The sequence below is a fragment of the Hemiscyllium ocellatum genome, chromosome 1 (genome assembly GCF_020745735.1).
Source record: "Hemiscyllium ocellatum isolate sHemOce1 chromosome 1, sHemOce1.pat.X.cur, whole genome shotgun sequence".
Taxonomy (NCBI): domain Eukaryota; kingdom Metazoa; phylum Chordata; class Chondrichthyes; order Orectolobiformes; family Hemiscylliidae; genus Hemiscyllium; species Hemiscyllium ocellatum.
Window position 1 is genome coordinate 148,430,383 of NC_083401.1, and position 19,272 is coordinate 148,449,654.

General features: G+C 41.8%; 1 protein-coding gene across 1 annotated transcript in view; it reads left to right on the forward strand.

The window, feature by feature from the left end:
- Window positions 1-348: 348 nt before the first annotated feature.
- afap1 (actin filament associated protein 1) overlaps window positions 349-19,272 on the forward strand; it is a 283,296-nt gene continuing 264,372 nt past the window's right edge. Inside the window, exon 1 of the mRNA XM_060832686.1 lies at window positions 349-507. Within this exon, the coding sequence (XP_060688669.1) occupies window positions 465-507 (43 nt within the window). The 5' untranslated portion in view covers window positions 349-464. The remainder of the gene's footprint in view (window positions 508-19,272) is intronic.

Here is a 19,272-nt window from a genome sequence, read left to right on the forward strand (position 1 = left end):
TTCACCACAACAATGAAAGTCCCGAATGTAGGACTGAGCCTTGCAACCCAGGGAACCGCACCTTGTCTGGGACCACGGTGATTGGGCAAGCTGTTTCCTTTCTCGCATTATCAATGGTTCTTTGGCCCACGACCAAGACGAGCGGCGTGTACTTTTCTCACTGATTGGCTGGAGGTTGTCGTTCCCTTTGATTTGTTAATGGATCTGTCAATCCTAGCCCCTAGCATTGTTACGCTGGCACTCCCGGTCTTTGCCGATGTCTATTGGTGAACTTGAAACGATTAGGCTTTGCTGATTGGATGGTAGGGCCTGTCGGTCAGCCGGTGGGTCTTGACAGATGGCGGGGCGGCAACAGGAGAGCGAGCGAGTGAGAGAGCGTGAGGCCAGGAGCATTGAGCGGAGTGGAGTGAGGGGCTCGTTACACTGTAACTCACTGAAGTCGCAACTGTGTTGCACTGTCAGACATGGAACAGAAAAAGCAACTGGAAATGGAAACATGCATCAAAGGTATGCTTCACAGGAGCGCTACAGTATACTGCCTGAGAATCACAGTTTGCATTGTAAATTGCATTGTATCCTTCTCTTTCCCACCCCCCGCCCGCCCCTCAACTGACAGATTCAAGCATGATCAATTCAGTCTTTTTAAGACACTACGGGTAGTATGAAGTACATGTGCGCAAAGAAACGGCTAAAGCTGACTTCAGTTATTACGGTTTCGAGAGAAAGGGAAAGCTGTGATAGCACAGTTTGACTTTATTAACTCTTATGTATTTGCACGTACAAACGCTTTTCATTTGTATGATCGGAAAATTCCAGGCAGGGTTTCTAAACATGAACGAGAATGGTTACTGTTAATATTTGTGATAGTTTCAGCTTTTGAGCTAAGTCTTTTTAGTCATTTCCAATTTAGGGTATATCTGAAATATTTTAAATGGTATTTTATGGTCCGTGGTGCAAATCAGGATCTTAAAAGACTAGTAAACTCCTTGACTGGTTTGGTATTTGGATTATATTGTATTAATTTTCACTTTTCATTACAGTTTATCAAATGCTAATTGTTGACTCGAATTACATTATTGTCAGTTAACTCAGAACGATTAAATAAATTGTACAGTGTAAAGGGATGTAAAGGGAGCGCTTGACAGCCAAACAAAGCATCTAAAGGGTGGATTCTACATGATTTATTGTTCGGAAGGTAATGATGTACAGATTCAATTCCTGTGTTGCTTATTGTGTATGCTGGTCACGCAGGGAATTACCCAGGGGAGAGAGGAAATCACCTGCCCAGAGGGCAGTTTTAAAACACTATTGCTTAGATTCCCTGTCGTATTCTCCTGGTCAGGGAAAGTGTCGACTGTCATTCAGATCTGTCTTAATCAATCACATATACATGTATTAAAACACACTTTGTCTTTTGGATTAATGGGTATATGGTAATAAATGTAATCATTTTTGATCTTTAAAACAATTATCTTCTGTGGGAAAATATGAGTATTTAGTCCCTTTTTTAGGTTATAATAACAGCGATGTGATTTTTCAATGTTCTATGTTAGCTAATGAAAGATTCACACTTGAGAAGGATTGACAAAGAAGTGTTTCCCATGAAAGCAACTAGATAGCTGGATTGGTTGCACAAAGGTGATCCTTGTGTGCTGTAGATAATTGCATCGCAGCAGAAAGTGATTGATCCTATGCCTGTGGTGGACCAAGAGGGACAAAAAAGATAAACCGTCTTTTTGTTTTTCTGGAGAATTGAGGCAATAGTTTTATTACTCTTTACATTGAATTTATTTGAGTACAGTGAGGTATCTCATGCATTTAAAAATATTGATGCATCCACAATACAGGCTATATACAGGATTTTGCATTGTTGCTCTGATATTGAGGATTTGAGGACTTTGAAAGGTAATGGAGAAATTTGGCTGGCTTGAGAAATTCAGCACAATGGTTTGGCATTTCCATAATGGCATACTTGCATGCAACCTGGATGTTGTTGAATCTTCTTCTAACCCATCCTCAGTCACAAGTGGGAAATCATGTCTCACAAACTTGATTGAGTTTTTTGAAGAAGTAACAAAGAAGATTGATGACGGCAGAGCAGTAGATGTGATCTATACAGACTTCAGTAAGGTGTTCAACAAGGTTCCCCATGGGAGGCTGATTAGCAAGGTTAGATCTAATGGAATACAGGGAGAACTAGCCATTTGGATACAGAACTGGCTCAAAGGTAGAAGACAGAGGGTGGTGGTGGAGGGTTGTTTTTCATACTGAAGGCCTGTGACCTGTGAAGTGCCACAAGATCAATGCTGGGTCCTCTACGTTTTGTCATTTACATAAATGATTTGGATGCGAGCATAAGAAGTACAGTTAGTTTGTAGATAACACCAAAATTGGAGGTGTAGTGGACAGCAAAAATGGTTACTTCAGGTTACAATGGGTCTAGACCAGATGGGCCAATGGGCTGAGAATTGGCAGATGGAGTTTAATTTAGATAAATGCGAGGTGCTGCATTTTGGGAAAGCAAATCTTAGCAGAAGTTATACACTTAATGGTAAGGTCCCAGGGAGTGTCGCTGAACAAAGCGACCTTGGAGTGCAGGTTCATAGCAGGTAGATAGGATAGTGAAGACGGCATTTGGTATGCTTTCCTTTATTGGTCAGAGTATTGAGTGCAGGAGTTGGTAGGTCATGTTGTGGCTATACAGGACATTAGTTAGGCCACTGTTGGAATATTGCGTGCAATTCTGCTCTCCTTCCAGTCGGAAAGATGTTGTGAAACTTGAAAGGGTTCAGAAAAGATTTACAAGGATGTTGCCAGGGTTGGAGGATTTGAACTATAGGGAGAGGCTGAACAGGCTGGGGCTGTTTTCCCTGGAGCGTCGGAGGCTGAGGGGTGACCTTATAGAGGTTTACAAAATTATGAGGCGCATGGATAGGATCTTTTCCCTAGGATGGGAGGAGTCCAGAACTAGAGGGCATAGGTTTAGGGTGAGAGCGGAAAGATTATAAAAGAGACCTAAGGGGCAACTTTTTCATGTAGAGGGTGCCAGAGGAAGTGTTGGAAGCTGGTACAATTGCAACATTTAAAAGGCATTTTGACAGGTATATGAATAGGAAGAGTTTGGAGGGATATGGGCCGGGTGCTGGCAGCTGGGACTAGATTGAGTTGGGATATCTGGTCAGCATGGACAGGTTGGACCGAAGGGTCTGTTTCCATGCTGTACATCTCTGACTCTAAGTGGAACTGTGTACTTGTGCTGATACTCTACAGCATGCTTTTCATAGCTTTGTTCTCTGATGTCTATGATGATCTTGCCTTTGGAATTAAACTGCATTACCAGGAAGCTGCTCAATCCGATACCATTCCAGGCAAATGCCAAGGCTGTCATGGATATGTCTCATGAAATTCTGTTTGCTGATGACTATGTGTTAGTAGCCAGTGCAGAGCACGACAAGTAGCATGAACTTGTTTCGAATGAGTGTGACAACAGTAGTGTCAAAATCAGCGAGAAGAAAAATAATGTATAGCCATTGTTCCAAGACAGCCCTATTTTGGGACCAAGTTTTCAGGCCATGACCAAAATCTGCCAGCAGCTGATAAGGTTACTTATCTCGACAGCACTTTATCTTCTGCTGTCTGCATGGATGATGAGATGCATGCAAGAATTGGCAAAGCAACAATAGCCATCAAAATCAGTTTAGGAATGAAGAAAAGTCTACCCACAAACTGGAAGTCTGTAGTGTAATAGTCCTGCATACCCTACTTTACTAATGTAATGTTTGGTCCCATGTCACAATATTCTGCTGAGAATCTCAATCACTTTCACTTGATTTGCTTACAGTTGTTTCAGAAGAGTAGATGATACAACAAAACACAAGTTGTGGAAGCGTTCACTGAGCTGGCTTGTCAGGCATCAATCCTAAATTATGAGAGACACAACTAAGTTGGGATTGTCATCTAGCCAGAATGACAGTAATTTGCTTACCATAGAGAACTTGAGTCTGGGGATACACCCTTACAATGGTCAAAGTAAATGTTACAAAGATGATGTGAATCTTCATTTAGAAGTTTGATTTCAACTTTGAGTCCTGGGAGAAGCTGGCCCAAGGTCATTGCATCAGGTGCAACAACAATGAAGTCAGTACATCTTTCATGGAAAATGAACACCCATCGAAGGAAAAGGGAAAATGCAAGCAGAAGACCTCCCCAGTGAACAATTCATCCAAAACTCAATAGTCTGCAGTATCCTGTCTTATTTGTAGCAGAACCTTCCAAGGGCACATCAGTCTTGACAATCACCTGTGTAACCACTAGAATCTTAGCAAACACTATACATAATGAATACAATCCTCTTCATTTCCAAGAACAAACACTGGATAAACTCTGCTTATGGGGGGAGCAAAGCACCAAAATGTCTTTATTATTTGCTAGTGCTTACATACTGAGTGAACCTTTTGTTATTTAAAACATTATTACCTGTTTTATATAAGAAGTGATATTATTGCAGATTTCTCTTTCCTTCTGGTAATATAGGTATCTCGCCCCTATTCTTCATGACCATTTATACAAAGAAAAAGTATCCAGATATTAATTCTGTTTTAATGGGGTGATACATGACTAAACATACCGACAGGAATTTTTTTAATGAATACTATGAAAAACTTCATTCAGAACAGAGCAACCGTTAGTCTCCCTGATGCTCCCAGCTACAATTTGGTTGATGCTTTAAGATCAGTGCAGAAAATGAACTTTCAATGATTGAGATACATGTAGCTCAAATGTTCACAAGCAAATAATCACTTCAGTAGTTTATTTGTTTTCAGCTGTCGATAATTGGTGGAACAAATGATTTGGTCATTTGCTTCCTTTAGTGGCCTGTGAGAATACATCTCCATTTCCATAACCTGGTTCATCTGTTGGATGTATGTTTTGAGTATGGCTGAAAAAGCACAAGGTCTGGGGAGATGTTGTTACTTTTGAAATGACAAATGCTAGTTGTGGTAATTGTCAGTTCCATTTGTGTATCTTTTTATACTGTTGCTTTCAAAGAGGCTCCATGATCTCAGTGTAACCAATTTATTATCTCAAATTCAATGTCAAATTGCATGAAGATGGGTTGTATTGAAGCGGCAGGGATGCTGCAGAAGGATTTGGACAGGTTAGGAAAGTGGGCGAAGAAGTGGCAGATGGAGTGCAACAAGTGTGAGGCCATGCACTTTGATAGGAAGGGGTATGGACTATTTTCTAAATGGAGAGAAAATTCAGAAATCTGAAGTGCAAAGAGACTTAGTCCTAGTGCAGTTTCTCCCTAAGGTAAACTTGCACATTGCCTTCCTAACTACAGACTGAAATACAATGTTGTCATTCATTTCGAGAGGACTGGATTATAAAAATGGGGATGTACTTCTGAGGTTTCATAAGGCTCTGGTCAGACCAGATTTGGAGTATTGTGAGCAATTTTTGGCCCCATACCTCAGGAAGGATGTCCTGGCCTTGGAGAGAGTCCAGAGGAGGTTCATGAGCATGATCGCAGTAACAAAAGACTTCACAAATGTGGATTATTTGAGAACTCTGGAGTTATATTCAATGGAGTTTAGAAGGATGAGACAGGATCTGAAATTTTCAGAAGACTGATCAGCCTGGACAGAGTAAACATTGGGAAGGTTTTTCCGTTGGCAGGACAGAAGAGGACCTGAGGACACAGCCTTGGTGAAGGAGATAGGGTTTTTTTTTAGCCAGAGAGTGGTGAATCTGTAGAATTCATTGCCACAGAAGACTGTGGAGGCCAGGTCACTGAGTGTATTTAAGACAGGTGGATAAGTTCTTGATTGCCAAGGGGATAAAAGGTTACAGGGAGAAAGCGGGAAAATGGTTTTGAAAAACCATATCAGTCGTGATTGAATGGTGGAGCCCCGATTGGTCGAATGGCCTAAGTTCTGCTCCTATAACTTATGGTCTTATGGAATATTGTTGACCGGTTATAGGTAGGCCTTTCTCCAGTTGCACTGATTCTGTACCTGAATAAGTTAATGTTGGATGGTGGGGAAAGTGCATTAATCCTTCTGACAGTAAAATTGCTGACAAGAACTATTGATGATAAGTTTCACCCATGGAGGGGACAGAAGACAATGTTGTAGGAAGGATGAACGTCCTGGCAAGACTGAAAAAATCTTTTCGAATGTGTTAGTTCCGAACTTAGTGGGACATTAGTTGTACTAAAACATACCTTCACAAGTAATAAAAGCTTTAACCTATTTGCTTTGCTAGTATTGTCTTTAAAAATAGACCAATTTTATGTCAAACCTGTGAAGACTGTGCACCCATAATATTTATTTGATCCTTGAGTAGAATACATGTCCATGGTGACTCAGTGGTTAGCACTGCTGCCTCACAGCACCAGGGATCCCAGTTCAATTCCAACCTCTGGCAACTGTCTGTGTGGGTTTTCTCCGGGTGCTGCAGTTTCCTCCCACAGTCCAAAGATGTGCAGGTCAGGTGAATTTACCATGCTAAGTTACCCATAAGGTTAGGCCCATTGGTTAGAGAGAAATGGGTCTGGGCGGGTTACTCTTCGGAGGGTTGGTGTGGACATGTTGGGCTGAAGGGCCTGTTTCCACACTCTAGGGAATCTAATCTAATAGTCTGTTGAATGCCTTAATCAACATACAGTTGAAATTTGGCAAATTTGGTTCATTGACTAAGTTTGATACCCACAGAGATATAATTGAGCATAATCAATACTGTCTCTATTTGAAGTCATTTAAGTTTCTGAGACTTCAGCACAGACTGTTAATCTTCTCTCATTTTGTGAAACTTGCAGAAATTATACCTTTATGGGAAGAGCATGACAGTATCCCCTAATCTGTCTAAAACCAGTAAATAAAGGACTTCAGGTTTGAAGCCTTCAGTTGTTGAACAAGTTTTCTCTGATAAAACCTCTTTAGCATTCTGGCTTTATACATTGTAGTTATTTAGTGTGACATTTTCATAGGACACTCTTGTTATTGTTCTCAAACTACAATAGTCAAGTTTGAAGACTGTGTTTGTTTGTTTGTTGTTTGTTTGTTTGTTTGTTTCTTGCAGGAGTGAGAAAGTAATATGGTAGAGACTGTCACTTCGTATAGATACTTCTGTGGTGATAAGAAGCAACACTGAGATGTCCATAGTCTCAACTGACTGACCTGTAAAAAGTTAAAAATCACACAACACCAGGTTATAGTCCAACAGGTTTGTTTGGAAGCACTAGCTTTCGGAGTGCTGCTCCTTCATCAGGAGTTGTGATTTTTAACTTTGTGCACCCCAGTCCAACATCAGCATCTCCAAGTCATGAACTTTTTAAAATGACCTGATGTTTTACTGGCTGTGATGGTATGTACATACCACACCCCACATTCAGCCATAGATACCTCAAAGTGGCACACTGAACTTTTCTTTGCCCTGTCTACCTTTTGCACAGTGATTGGCTTAAAGTGGAGAGTTACATTTTTCTTTTCCTCAAGCTGGATCTTGTGTTATCAATAGATAAGTATTTCTAGAATTTGTGCATGTTTCCTATATAGGATTAGGAGTTTTATTCAATGCTTCAACATGTCTGCCCGCATGGTTCTTAGTTTTGGTGTAGTATCTGTTTCTCTGTAACCATAACCAGCTATGTTTCTTAAAGCAAGTGCACAGAACAAAGAGCTGACAGACACACTTAATTACGTACCAAACAATTAAACAATTAAATTCTACACCTATCAGTTTCCAGCCAGCTGCTGACAACCACATTGGCTTTTATGGCATCACATTTTCAGAAAGAAGCAACTACATTAAAACACATGACTACACTTCTTTTAGCTGTGAAATGCTTTGGAAACTCCTTAGCATTTGAAATGTGCTGTATGAATACCTTTTTGTTTGCTCTTGGTAGCCAATTTTTTTTATAATAGACACAAGAGTTTCCTTGGTAAAAACAATGACTGCAGATGCTGGAAACCAGATTCTGGATTAGTGGTGCTGGAAGAGCACAGCAGTTCAGGCAGCATCCAAAGTGCTGGTGAATAGGTGGAAAAGGAGATAGGCTGGTAGGACAAGTCATGGGGACAGTGCTGAGCTGGAAGTTTGGAACTAGGGTGAGGTGGGGGAAGGGGAAATGAGGAAATTGTTGAAGTCCACATTGATGCCCTGGGGTTGAAGTGTTCTGAGGTGGAAGATGAGGCGTTCTTCCTCCAGAATCTGGTGGTGAGGGAGCGGTGGTGAAGGAGGCCCAGGACCTCCATGTCCTCGCCAGAGTGGGAGGGGGAGTTGAAATGTTGGGCGGTGTGGTTGATATTCCCTAAAGCGCTCTGCTAGGAGGCGCCCAGTCTCCGCAATGTAGAGGAGACTGCATCGGGAGCAACCGATGCAATAAATGATATTAGTGGATGTGCAGGTAAAACTTTGGATGTGGAAGGCTCCTTTAGGGCCTTGGATAGAGGTGAGGGAGGAGGTATGGGCACAGGTTTTACAGTTCCTGCGGTGGCAGGGGAAAGTGCCAGGATGGGAGGGTGGGTTGAAGGGGGGCGTGGACCTGACCAGATGGAAACGGTCTTTGCGGAAGGCGGAAAGGGGTGGGGAGGAAAATATATCCCTGGTGGTGGGGTCTTTTTGGAGGTGGCAGAAATGTCGGCGGATGATTTGTAGGGTGGAAGGTGAGCATCAGGGGCGTTCTGTCCTTGTTACGGTTGGAGGGGTGGGGTCTGAGGGCGGAGGTGCGGGATGTGGACGAGATGCGTTGGAGGGCATCTTTAACCACGTGGGAAGAGAAATTGCGGTCTCTAAAGAAGGAGGCCATCTGGTGTGTTCTATGGTGGAACTGGTCCTCCTGGGAGCAGATATGGCAGAGGCGGAGGAATTGGGAATACGGGATGGCATTCTTGCAAGAGGTAGGGTGGGAAGAGGTGTAATCCAGATAGCTGTGGGAGTGTCACAAGATTTTCCTTGCAAAACTTTTGGTAGACCTATCCAATTAATCTCACTCCTTTTTTGGTCTTTCTTTCCTAATAACCTAATATATTTTCTTTGAGTCAAGAAATTTGTCTAACCCCTTCCCTTGTTCAGAAATCAACTTAATTTGACTTCTTATCTCTGATTTCTTAAGCAGAAGCACAAATCTTCTTCACTCCATTGAATTGCTGACATATTTAATATTGTGCACTCTGTATCCAGCGCCATCTGTATGTCATCCAACAGTGACCTTTGGGGCATACCACTTCCAGATGCTCTGTAATCCTGCTTTGGGTTTTTACCAATGTTGGGACATAACTTCAGTACAAGTCTTCTGTGACATACCTTATCTAAAGCCTTCAGAAACTTCATATGCACTATATTTGCTGCATTCCCAAAATGATTGATTGAATGCTTTGTATCAGGATCATGCGAAACAGCCTTCGTTTATTCTTATCAGGTTTTGAAGTTAAAGGAAAAACTGCTGCAAACATGAAGTTATAAACTGAGAAAGGAAAGGAAACTCTGTTTTGCAAAGAATTTGACAATGCATTTATTTGTTGTGTAAATTTAGGAGCATTGAAGAAATAAGCTTTGTTTAATCTAAATGCTTAAGTTTGGTCCTCTTAATGTAAACTAACTTTACAAACTGATAGGATATGGTAACAATGTCCCAGCACAATTGCACAGTGGCATTATCCCTAGCTCACATGTTTACTACCATTGTTACAAGAATTGAATGTCTGGTATCTGTAACTGCAGACTTTCACAGTCTTGCGTTGTATATCTCGCAAATCACTGATTAGGAATGCAGATAAGTTCACTTCAAATGAACAAACTAATAGCCTCAGATACTGTTAGTTAGATAGAGCTTGCAGTCTGGATTATCTGGTCTTGAGGTTTCTGTCTGTGATAGTTGGGATGAAATAGGAATTTTGTTTGCAGAAAATTTGTTGCTACAAAAGCGAGATGAATGAAAGTAGGAGCACAACTGAGTGGGGGAGGTCAAACTCTGGAAAGGTGCATTGCTTTCTGGCTGGATTTCAACTGTCCTACTCAGGATCAGGAGGGAGGTTGGAAAGCTATTGTCCTTCTGCACTGAATCAGCAAAAAGGCCTGTGCCATTTTTAGACATGTAAAGTGGGGTTAAAAAAAATTCTAAATTTCACAGCTGGAGAGGGGAGATTCCAAATGCTAAATGACCTGTGGGATATAACTTGCGATACTTAGCAGTACTCATATAGAGATATAGAGATGTACAGCATGGAAACAGACCCTTCGGTCCAACCTGTCCATGCCGACCAGATATCCCAACCTAATCTAGTCCCACCTGCCAGCATCTGGCCCATATCCCTCCAAACCCTTCCTATTCATATATCTATCCAAATGCCTCTTTAAATGTTGCAATTGTACCAGCCTTCACCACATCCTCTGGCAGCTCATTCCATACACGTACCACCCTCTGCATGAAAAATTGCCCCTTAGGTCTCTTTTATATCTTTCCCTCTCACCTTAAACCTATGCCCTCTAGTTCTGGGCTCTCCAACCCGAGGGTAAAGACGTTGTCTATTTATCCTATCTGTGCCCCTCATAATTTTGTAAACCTCTATAAGGTCACCCCTCAGCCTCTGACGCTCCAGGGAAAACAGCCCCAGCCTGTTCAGCCTCTCCCTGTAGCTCAGATCCTCCAACCCTGGCAACATCCTTGTAAATCTTTTCTGAACCCTTTCAAGTTTCACAGCATCTTTCCGATAGGAAGGAGACCAGAATTGCACGCAATTTTCCAACAGTGGCATAACCAATGTCCTGTACAGCCGCAACATGACCTCCCAACCCCTGTACTCAATACTCTGACCAATAAAGGAAAGCATACCAAATGCCTTCATTATCCTATCTACCTGCGACTCCACTTTCAAGGAGCTATGAATGTGCACTCCAAGGTCTCTTTGTTCAGCAACATTCCCTAGGACCTTACCATTATGTGTATAAGTCCTGCTAAGATTTGCTTTCCCAAAATGTAGCACCTCACATTTATCTGAATTAAACTCTGCCTGCCACTTCTCAGTCCATTGGCCCAACTGGTCCAGATCCTATTGTAATCTGAGGTCACCCTCTTCGCTGTCCTCTACACCTCCAATTTTGGTGTCATCTGCAAACTTACTAACTGTACCTCTTATGCTCACATCCAAATCATTTATGTAAATGACAGAAAATAGAGGGCCCAGCACCGATCCTTGTGGCAATCCACTGGTTACAGGCCTCCAGTCTGAAAAACAACCCTCCACCACCACCCTCTGTCTTCTACCTTTGAGCCAGTTCTGTATCCAAATGGCTAGTTCTCCCTGTATTCCATGAGATCTAATCAGTCTCCCATGGGGAACCTTGTCAAACACCTTACTGAAGTCCATATAAATCACATCTACTGCTCTGCCCTCCTCAATCTTCCTTGTTACTACTTCAAAAAACTCAATCAAGTTTGTGAGACATGATTTCCCACACACAAAGCCATGTTGACTATCCCAAATCAGTCCTTGCTCCTCAATACACCTGTAGCTTTAGCAATCTTCCCTATCTTCCCACTTCAGAAACTGTCACATTTCTGAAGCTATTATGTAATTTTAATAATTGATAATTAAATTATTTCTTAGTACAAATCCTAGGGATGCTGCAATGAACATTTTTTAATTTTGGAAATTCTGCATATTTGTTTTGATATTGAACTGACAACTGCAGATATTTCCAAAAACTAACTTTTTTTTTGCAACTCCTTTACTTTTGATGTCTCATTGGAAAGATGGCATCTTTGATTGTACGGTTCTCTTTCTGTGTTGCACTCCACTATCTGACTGGAATATCAAAACCAAACTAAAAGCCTGTCCAGCCATTCACACTTTAAGCAAGGAACATTGGGAGGCTATGAGCAACAGTAATATTGCCTGTACTTACTCTGGAATGCAGAAGCCAGTTGAGGTGATACTACTTTTGGATAGTGCACTCAAACAATAAGGTTTCTGTTGACCTACACCACCACTATCTCCAATGGCAACATGCCTGTAATAGCTTTTTGACAAACTGAGGAGTTGAAGCAGATGTTTGCTAGTTTAATGTAGATTTCTTCACCTATTATGAAGGTAATGGTCCTTGAAAAAACATAATTACTTGCAACATCAAAACAGTTTTTATATTAGTATTTACTTAGATTGGATTTGGGGAGACAGGTCTGGAATTGCTGCAGTAAATGTGATTTTTTTTATCCTGGTTGCGGAATTGTAGACCTGTTAAAATTTGAGTCTGTAATTCTGCCAGACTTAATGAGCTGGATTTAATATTGTGAAAAACAGGGTGCTAGCTCACAGACATTTGGTTTCCTGAAATCCAAGGGAAAAAAAAACCAACATCAGTATAAAAGAGCTTGAAGTAGGTGCCTTTTGGTACTGGAGCAATTGATCCAAAATAAAAATTGGACACTTTGGACACTTTGCAAACCACTTCCTGACTGACAATCAAATGTATTATTAGTCACGCTCAACACATACAGAATCCAACTGCCACTTTGTGTTTTTGGGTAGATTCCATTGTTCAAAGAAAAAGCTAATGGTGAATTAATGAATGAATCAGCCATGAGAGAGGAGAAGAGCATGTAGTGTGTAATCAAATTTGATTTTATGTTTTAAAGCAGTGGAGAATATTTTCAAATTCAAACATGATGGATTGTTTTGAAAAGAGTGCTTTCAGTAAAATAGGATAGAAATTCTTTTTCATAAGAAATCTGTTTATTGAATGCCCATAATGGCCAGGTACTGATTGATCAGCATGTCAGTGTAGAATTGTAGGAGCATGGTTGTAACAGTGATAGTAAGAGCCTGCAGTTTTGTTTTTGGATGCAATAACTTTGCTGACATTGCCCAGGGAGGTGCCAAGAGGAGTTTTTGTGTACCCCATGAGATGAGACAATTTAGCGGAGTTGCTTTGTATGGGCTAATTGACTTGAATTTCTTTTATACTGTCTATTGATGGCCAACATGATATATTGTACTGTGGGGGGGGGGGGGGATTAAAGTTACATTTTTTAAAAAATGGATCATGAAAGATATAAATGAGACTAGTTAAGGAACATTTAGCTTAAAATGTATCTAAACCGATTTTTACAAGGAGAATTATTCCCAAATGTTTCTTTGTGTTACTATACTGCAAAGTCAGGACCATCTGCATGCCAAATGTTAGAGTTTGCTCAAATAATGGTCTCAGCTGTGATGAGGCCATTTCTTCCAGACTGCTGTCGATATTGAATAGTGGTGAAATAATTTCCTGGTTTATTTTTGTAACGGCTTTTTCCAGAAAATCTGATTGGATAAAGATGCTTGAAAAAGACTGCTAGCCAATAGCATTTAATAGCAACGGTGCAGTCATTACTTGAACTTAAAACGTTATGTTAAAGGAATCTGCTGTCGATTTAATGGGCTGCCTGCCTGGAGGGAGTGGCTTGGCCCAGTGTTCTAGTCATCAGTGGGAGGATAATTGGAACAAGTACAGGGAGGACAGAATTTATGGAAATTCTCTCTTGCCTAGTTGTTTGAGAGAAGTTCATGGTTACCATTTTTCGCTTGCTTGCCTCATCCAATGTATGATCATGTTTTAGGACATCACAATTTCAGGAACTTCTTAAGTTTTTGTTTTAAGATCTTCACCTTCCCATGTCAAATAAGAGGTGTAATGGAACCTTTTCAAGTGACCATTAGTTGGCCACTTATTGGCCTCAACACACCTCGGGCTAAGCAGGCTATGTGACACCTTCCCTGTTCACTGTAATATCAGAAACAGGTTGAGGTAGGAGAGAAAGTGGTGGGAAGAGTACACACTTTATTTTGAGCTTCTCTTGCTTCAAATATACTAACATGGTCATAAAATGCAGCATATTCTTACCTATATTGTCACAGATGCGCATGAGTTTCTGGTTCCCCAGTGCCTGAAATATAACATTTCTTGTGCCTGTCTTTAAATACATTCTTTATGTTCGTGTGCCTGCAGTCCCACATTTTGTTCCCCTGAACGTCCATTTCACTGATGCCAACTTCTTGTGAATTGTGCTTCTCTTTACTCACTGGGCGGTAAAGCCTGCAGCCACTGGGGTTCAAATCTCTGGAATTCCTTGCCTATAGCTTTCTGTATTGCATAAATAAAGACCAGCAGGTTTCCTAAGTATATATTGGGTTCTCATTTCCAGAAAACACACACATTATAAAAACAGTGAAATGGGGGCTGCTGTGTTTTCCGAGATAATAGATACATGGGGAGGGGGGGTGGGAATAGGCCTTCGATATGGTGGTAAAACCTGAATATCATCCAAAAACGACTTTAGCCATCCCTGACTCCAGCGTCCCCCATTGTGGGCTTAAATGCTGTTGTGGCTATTATTAATCAGATAATATCCTGACCTGCCTGGGAATTAGACTTCATAGTCTGAGGGGAATCCTTGGTTGTGAATTCATCATGACTTTCAGTGTGGCTGGGAACTCTGACAAGAATTCATAATGATGCCAACTGGAGAAGCACACTTCGTGTTTCATGTGATTTTTATTATGTAGCTCATTGTTTATGTTCATAGTCTTTACTGAATGAAGGGCATGGAAGGGGCTTGGGGAAATGAAGGGGGCATAGGAACAATTGAGACTATGTTGTAGGATGAGGCTGGATTATAGCCTTTAATACAACTAGACTGATGCCTCAGAAAACCACAATGGGCCTTCTAACCAACCTGCCTCAGCATACCTTCCGCTATGGCCACATTTTGGCTGTTTTCTGGGTCAGCAAGCTCGAATCCATTCCACCCCCATCTTTTGTGGCATGGAAGTTGAGTATGCTGGGGCTATTTATATGGATGCAGTTCTGACAAATTCAGATATTTCCAAATAAATCATCTTGCCTTGCCAGCAAAAAATCTGGCCCAATATCTCTAAATTCATCTGACAACTGTTACATTTAGGATGCCCAAGTATCATAAGCAGATCTCAAGTTTTTTTTTTTGACAATTTCAGATACAGTAGGTTGTAACCTTTAGAGTTTCTCATTTTAAAAAAAATGGTTGACTGATAAGTTGTGACTATTGGTAAGAGTATAGGCAACTGCCATTTGAAATGTTAAAGCATTTTCTCTTTGTCGGTTACCATGTGCAATCTGCTATATGGGGGTGTGCCCTAAATCCTCACGTGCATCTTCTTGGCAACACTATCAGTATCACCTGTTTGATTGCACCTGCTAACTAATAAGATGTGTATAATGGTAAAGTTACACGGATGTAAGTTTGCTCGCTGAACTCGAAGGTTCGTTTTTGCACGTTTCATCACCATACTAGGTAACGTCATCAGTGAGACTCCGGTGAAGCCTTCAGACTGTGAGAGCGAGCAAACCTACATCCAGAAGCTCAACCTGAGCTACAAATCTTCTCAAAACTCATTAAACATACATTTCTGAGGTGACAAATTGAGACAGACACATACAACAAATATATAGAACTAAGGATTCCATCATGAATACCGGCCATCATTTGTTCATCTCTTATGGAGTCTTCCCAACTCCATGATAATCCAGCCCACTATCCCAGTGTTGGAAAACTGGCAGCACCTTTATCCAGTGTGGCAAAATAAAGAATACCAGCACACTGCTTCTAAGAATGAATTAAGTAAGTTAATCATTATACCAGGTTAAAATTGTAAAATCACTTTGCTTTGATTTTGCTAACTTAATGGCTGTGATGTAGTATGGTTCCCTTTCCACCCATTGTTTATATCTGAAAGTATTCCTTTATTCACACCCTTGCATTCTTTCATCCTGCTAAGTCACAAATGGAATCTAACACTTACCTTTTTGATTTTTAAATTTATTGTCACTTGTACAAAAGTACTGTGAAAAACTGTGTAAGTAAGGATGTACAGATCAAGAGATATTAGGCAGAGGCATGCAGGTAACATGGCATAGGGCAATCAAGAATGATCAACGTTAGCAAGGTCAACATTATTTGAGGCTAGATAGTCCATTCAATAGTTAATAATGGCCAGGAAGAAGCTGTCCCTAAACCAACTGGCACTGTGCAGGCCCTTGTATCTGTTGTCTGATGGAAAAGGTTATAGGAGATCACTAAAAAGTGCAAAGGGCCTTTTGATGTTTGTAGCCTTTCTGTGGAAGCAAGCTGTGTAAATGGAGTCCAGAGATGGAAGGTTGGCTCTCACGATGGCCTGGGCTATGTGCACCACCCTCTGTAATTTCCTACAATCCTGGGGAGAGAAGTTGCCAAACCAGGCTATTAAGCACCCGGACAGTATTCTTTTAATGGTGCATCTGTAGAAAGTGGTGAGGGTTCTTGTGGTCATGCCAAATTTCCTGAGCTGTTTGAGGGAAAAGAGGTATTGTTGTGTTTTCTTGACCTTGCAATTCCATGGGAAGATGACATTTATCAGTTATCGTCACTCCAAGGAACTTGATGCTCTCCACCCTTTCAACCTCGGTTCCGTTGATGTAGACAGGGGCATGTCCTCATCCTTTCTTACTAAAGTCAATGATCAGTTCTTTAGCTTTGCTGACATTGAGAGTGAGAGGTTGTTTTCCATTATACCGTGTCACCACATCTGTTATCTCCCCTCTGTATTTTAACTCGTCATTGTTAGATAACTGTCCTACTACGGTGGTTTCATAAGCAAACTTTTACAGATGGCATTCGTTTGGAATTTGGCTACATAGTCATGGGTGCACAGGAAGTACAATACGGGGCTGAGGATGTATTCTTGAGAGGCTCCAGTGTTGAGGGTTATTGTGGAGGCGGTACAGTTGTCTATCTTCACTGATTTGCAGTCTATTGGTCAGGAAGCTGGGGATCCAGTAGCAGAGACCAAGGTAATGGAGTTTTGAGATCAGTGTGGAGGGGATAATAGTGTTGACTACAGCTCTTCCTTCAATGAGTAGGAGTCTGACGTGCGTGTCCTTGCTGTCCAGATGTTCCAGGGATGAACGCAGGACTAGGGCTATGGCATCCACTGTGGACCTGTTACATCAAAAGGCAAATTGGAGGAGTTTGAGGCAGACTGGGAGACCTCAGCTGATACAGAGTTGACTAGCCTCTTGAAGCACTTCACCACTATTGAGGTCAGAGCCACTGGGTGGTAACTATCAAAGCACATTGTGTGTGCTTTCTTAGATACGGGGATGATGGTGGTCATCTTAAAGCAGATGGGGATGACTGCTTATAGGAGGGAGAGGTTGAAGATGTCAGTGCGTACCTCCACCATTTGAATGCTTAGATCCTGTGCAGACCAATCAAGTACATTGCTTTCCTTGGGTTGACTCCCAGGAAGTCTGATCTGACGTCCACAGCAGTAAGCGGGGGAACAGGTATATCCTGGGCTGTTGTGGTAGGCATCACCTGAGATATTCTGCTCAAACCAAGCACTGAATACATTGAGCACACCGAGGAGGGATGTGTCTTTGCCTGTCACTTTGCTCTGCTTCATTTTGTCTCCCATAATGTTGTTTAGGCCTTGCCTTAGGCAGCAGGAGTCTTTTTTTTTGGAGGTATGACCTCTAATCTGCTACTGCCTCTTGGCATCCTTGATTGCTTTGCAGAAATTATATCTAGATTTCTCGTATTGATCTGGATTATCTGACTTGAATGCTGTACGTCTGGCCTCCAATAGGGTGTGGATTGCCAGGTCTTTCCAAGATTTACGGTAGGGGAGCACTCCGGCTTATTTGGTATGCAGTTCACTACGCATTTGCTAATTAAGTCCGCAATGGTGATTGTCTACATTTTCCTCCAAATACTTGTACACTGACTTCAAGCAATCTCAAAGACAGTCTTCCGTAGCCTCAGACCAGCCATGTACTTCCTTTTGTAAATGGTCCTCCTGATTCAGCTTCTGTTTGTGAGATGGGAAGAAGAATGCAGTGCTGTGATCAGATTTTCCAAAGTTTGGGCGGGGATGGAGCTGAAGGTTTTGGTTATGTAGCAGTTGTCCAGGATGTTTGATCCTCTGGTGGTGCTTTGGCAGCACCCTCTTGAGGTTGGCCTAGTTGAAGTCAACTGCCACAATTAATTTGGGACTTCAGGGAATTTTGCCTCGAATATTAGGGCATTCTCCACATTCACATAGGGTGGTATGTATATTGTTGTCAGAATGGCTGAGGCGGAGGGTGGCATGGTGGTTAGCACTGCTGCCTCTCAATGCCAGGGACTTGGGTTCAATTCCCACCTTTGTGCAAACTCCATACAGAAAGTTGCCATTCTCCCCATGTCTGCGTGGGTTTCTTCTGGATGCTCTGGTTTCCTCCCACAGTCCAAAGTGTGCAGGTTAGGTGAATTGGCCATGTTAAACTGCCCGGTGTTCAGAGATGTATAGGTTAGGTGCATTAGTCAAGGGAAATGTAGAAGAGTAGGGTGGGGGAATGGAATCTGGGTAGAATACTCTTCAGAGGGACGGTGTGGACTTGTTGAGCCAAATGGCCTGTTTCCACACCGTAGGGAATCTATGATTCTTAGAACTCGTGTCATAGATGGAATACGTTACCTTACAATAAAATGCTGTTCCTACTAAGTCCGGGGCAGCAGCGGCTTGCCAGGAAGTGTTAATCAGGAAGCTTACCCCACCACCCTCTGCCTTACCCAAGGATGCTGTGCAGGCCATGTAGTGTTATGGAGAACCCTCAGCTTGTAGCAGGGCACCCAACAATCTGTTTCCTCTGGTAGGTTAGTCCATACAGAGAGAATTGCCAACATTTATGACTCCTTTTGGCTGCACATTAAGGCAACTAGAAATTGTTAACACTTTAAACAGGCTGTGTCTTCTTCTTTCTTCAGTCTATAACAGTAATTGGAGAGAGGCAAGCATTGCTGGATACATAGCAAACAACTTCTTATTGTTTCTGAATATTTGAGCTTCTAGGAAGGGATGATGCCCAAAGTTTGAAGATGGTGACACAGGAATGCAGGTCCAGATTTGTCACCACATTCTACTTTCCTTGTCCACTTCATACCTTACATTCGATTGTGAAATCCTCATCACTTCCACAGAAAATAACATGAACTGTGTCTCTTCACATTGCCTGGTTGGCGTTCACCCTTCCTTCTTTTTGTTTATCTAGACATACCCAAGGAAGAGACCGAGGAAAGGGGAAAAAGATCAGGGTCTTGTTCATCCAACTGTGCAGATTGTTCAGAACACCTTTCACACGCTTTGCTTCCAAGTGCAAGCTTGAAATTCTATGGGAAATTTCTATTTCCATCCCATCAATTCTTTGGGAAAGAAATGGTCCCAGGAG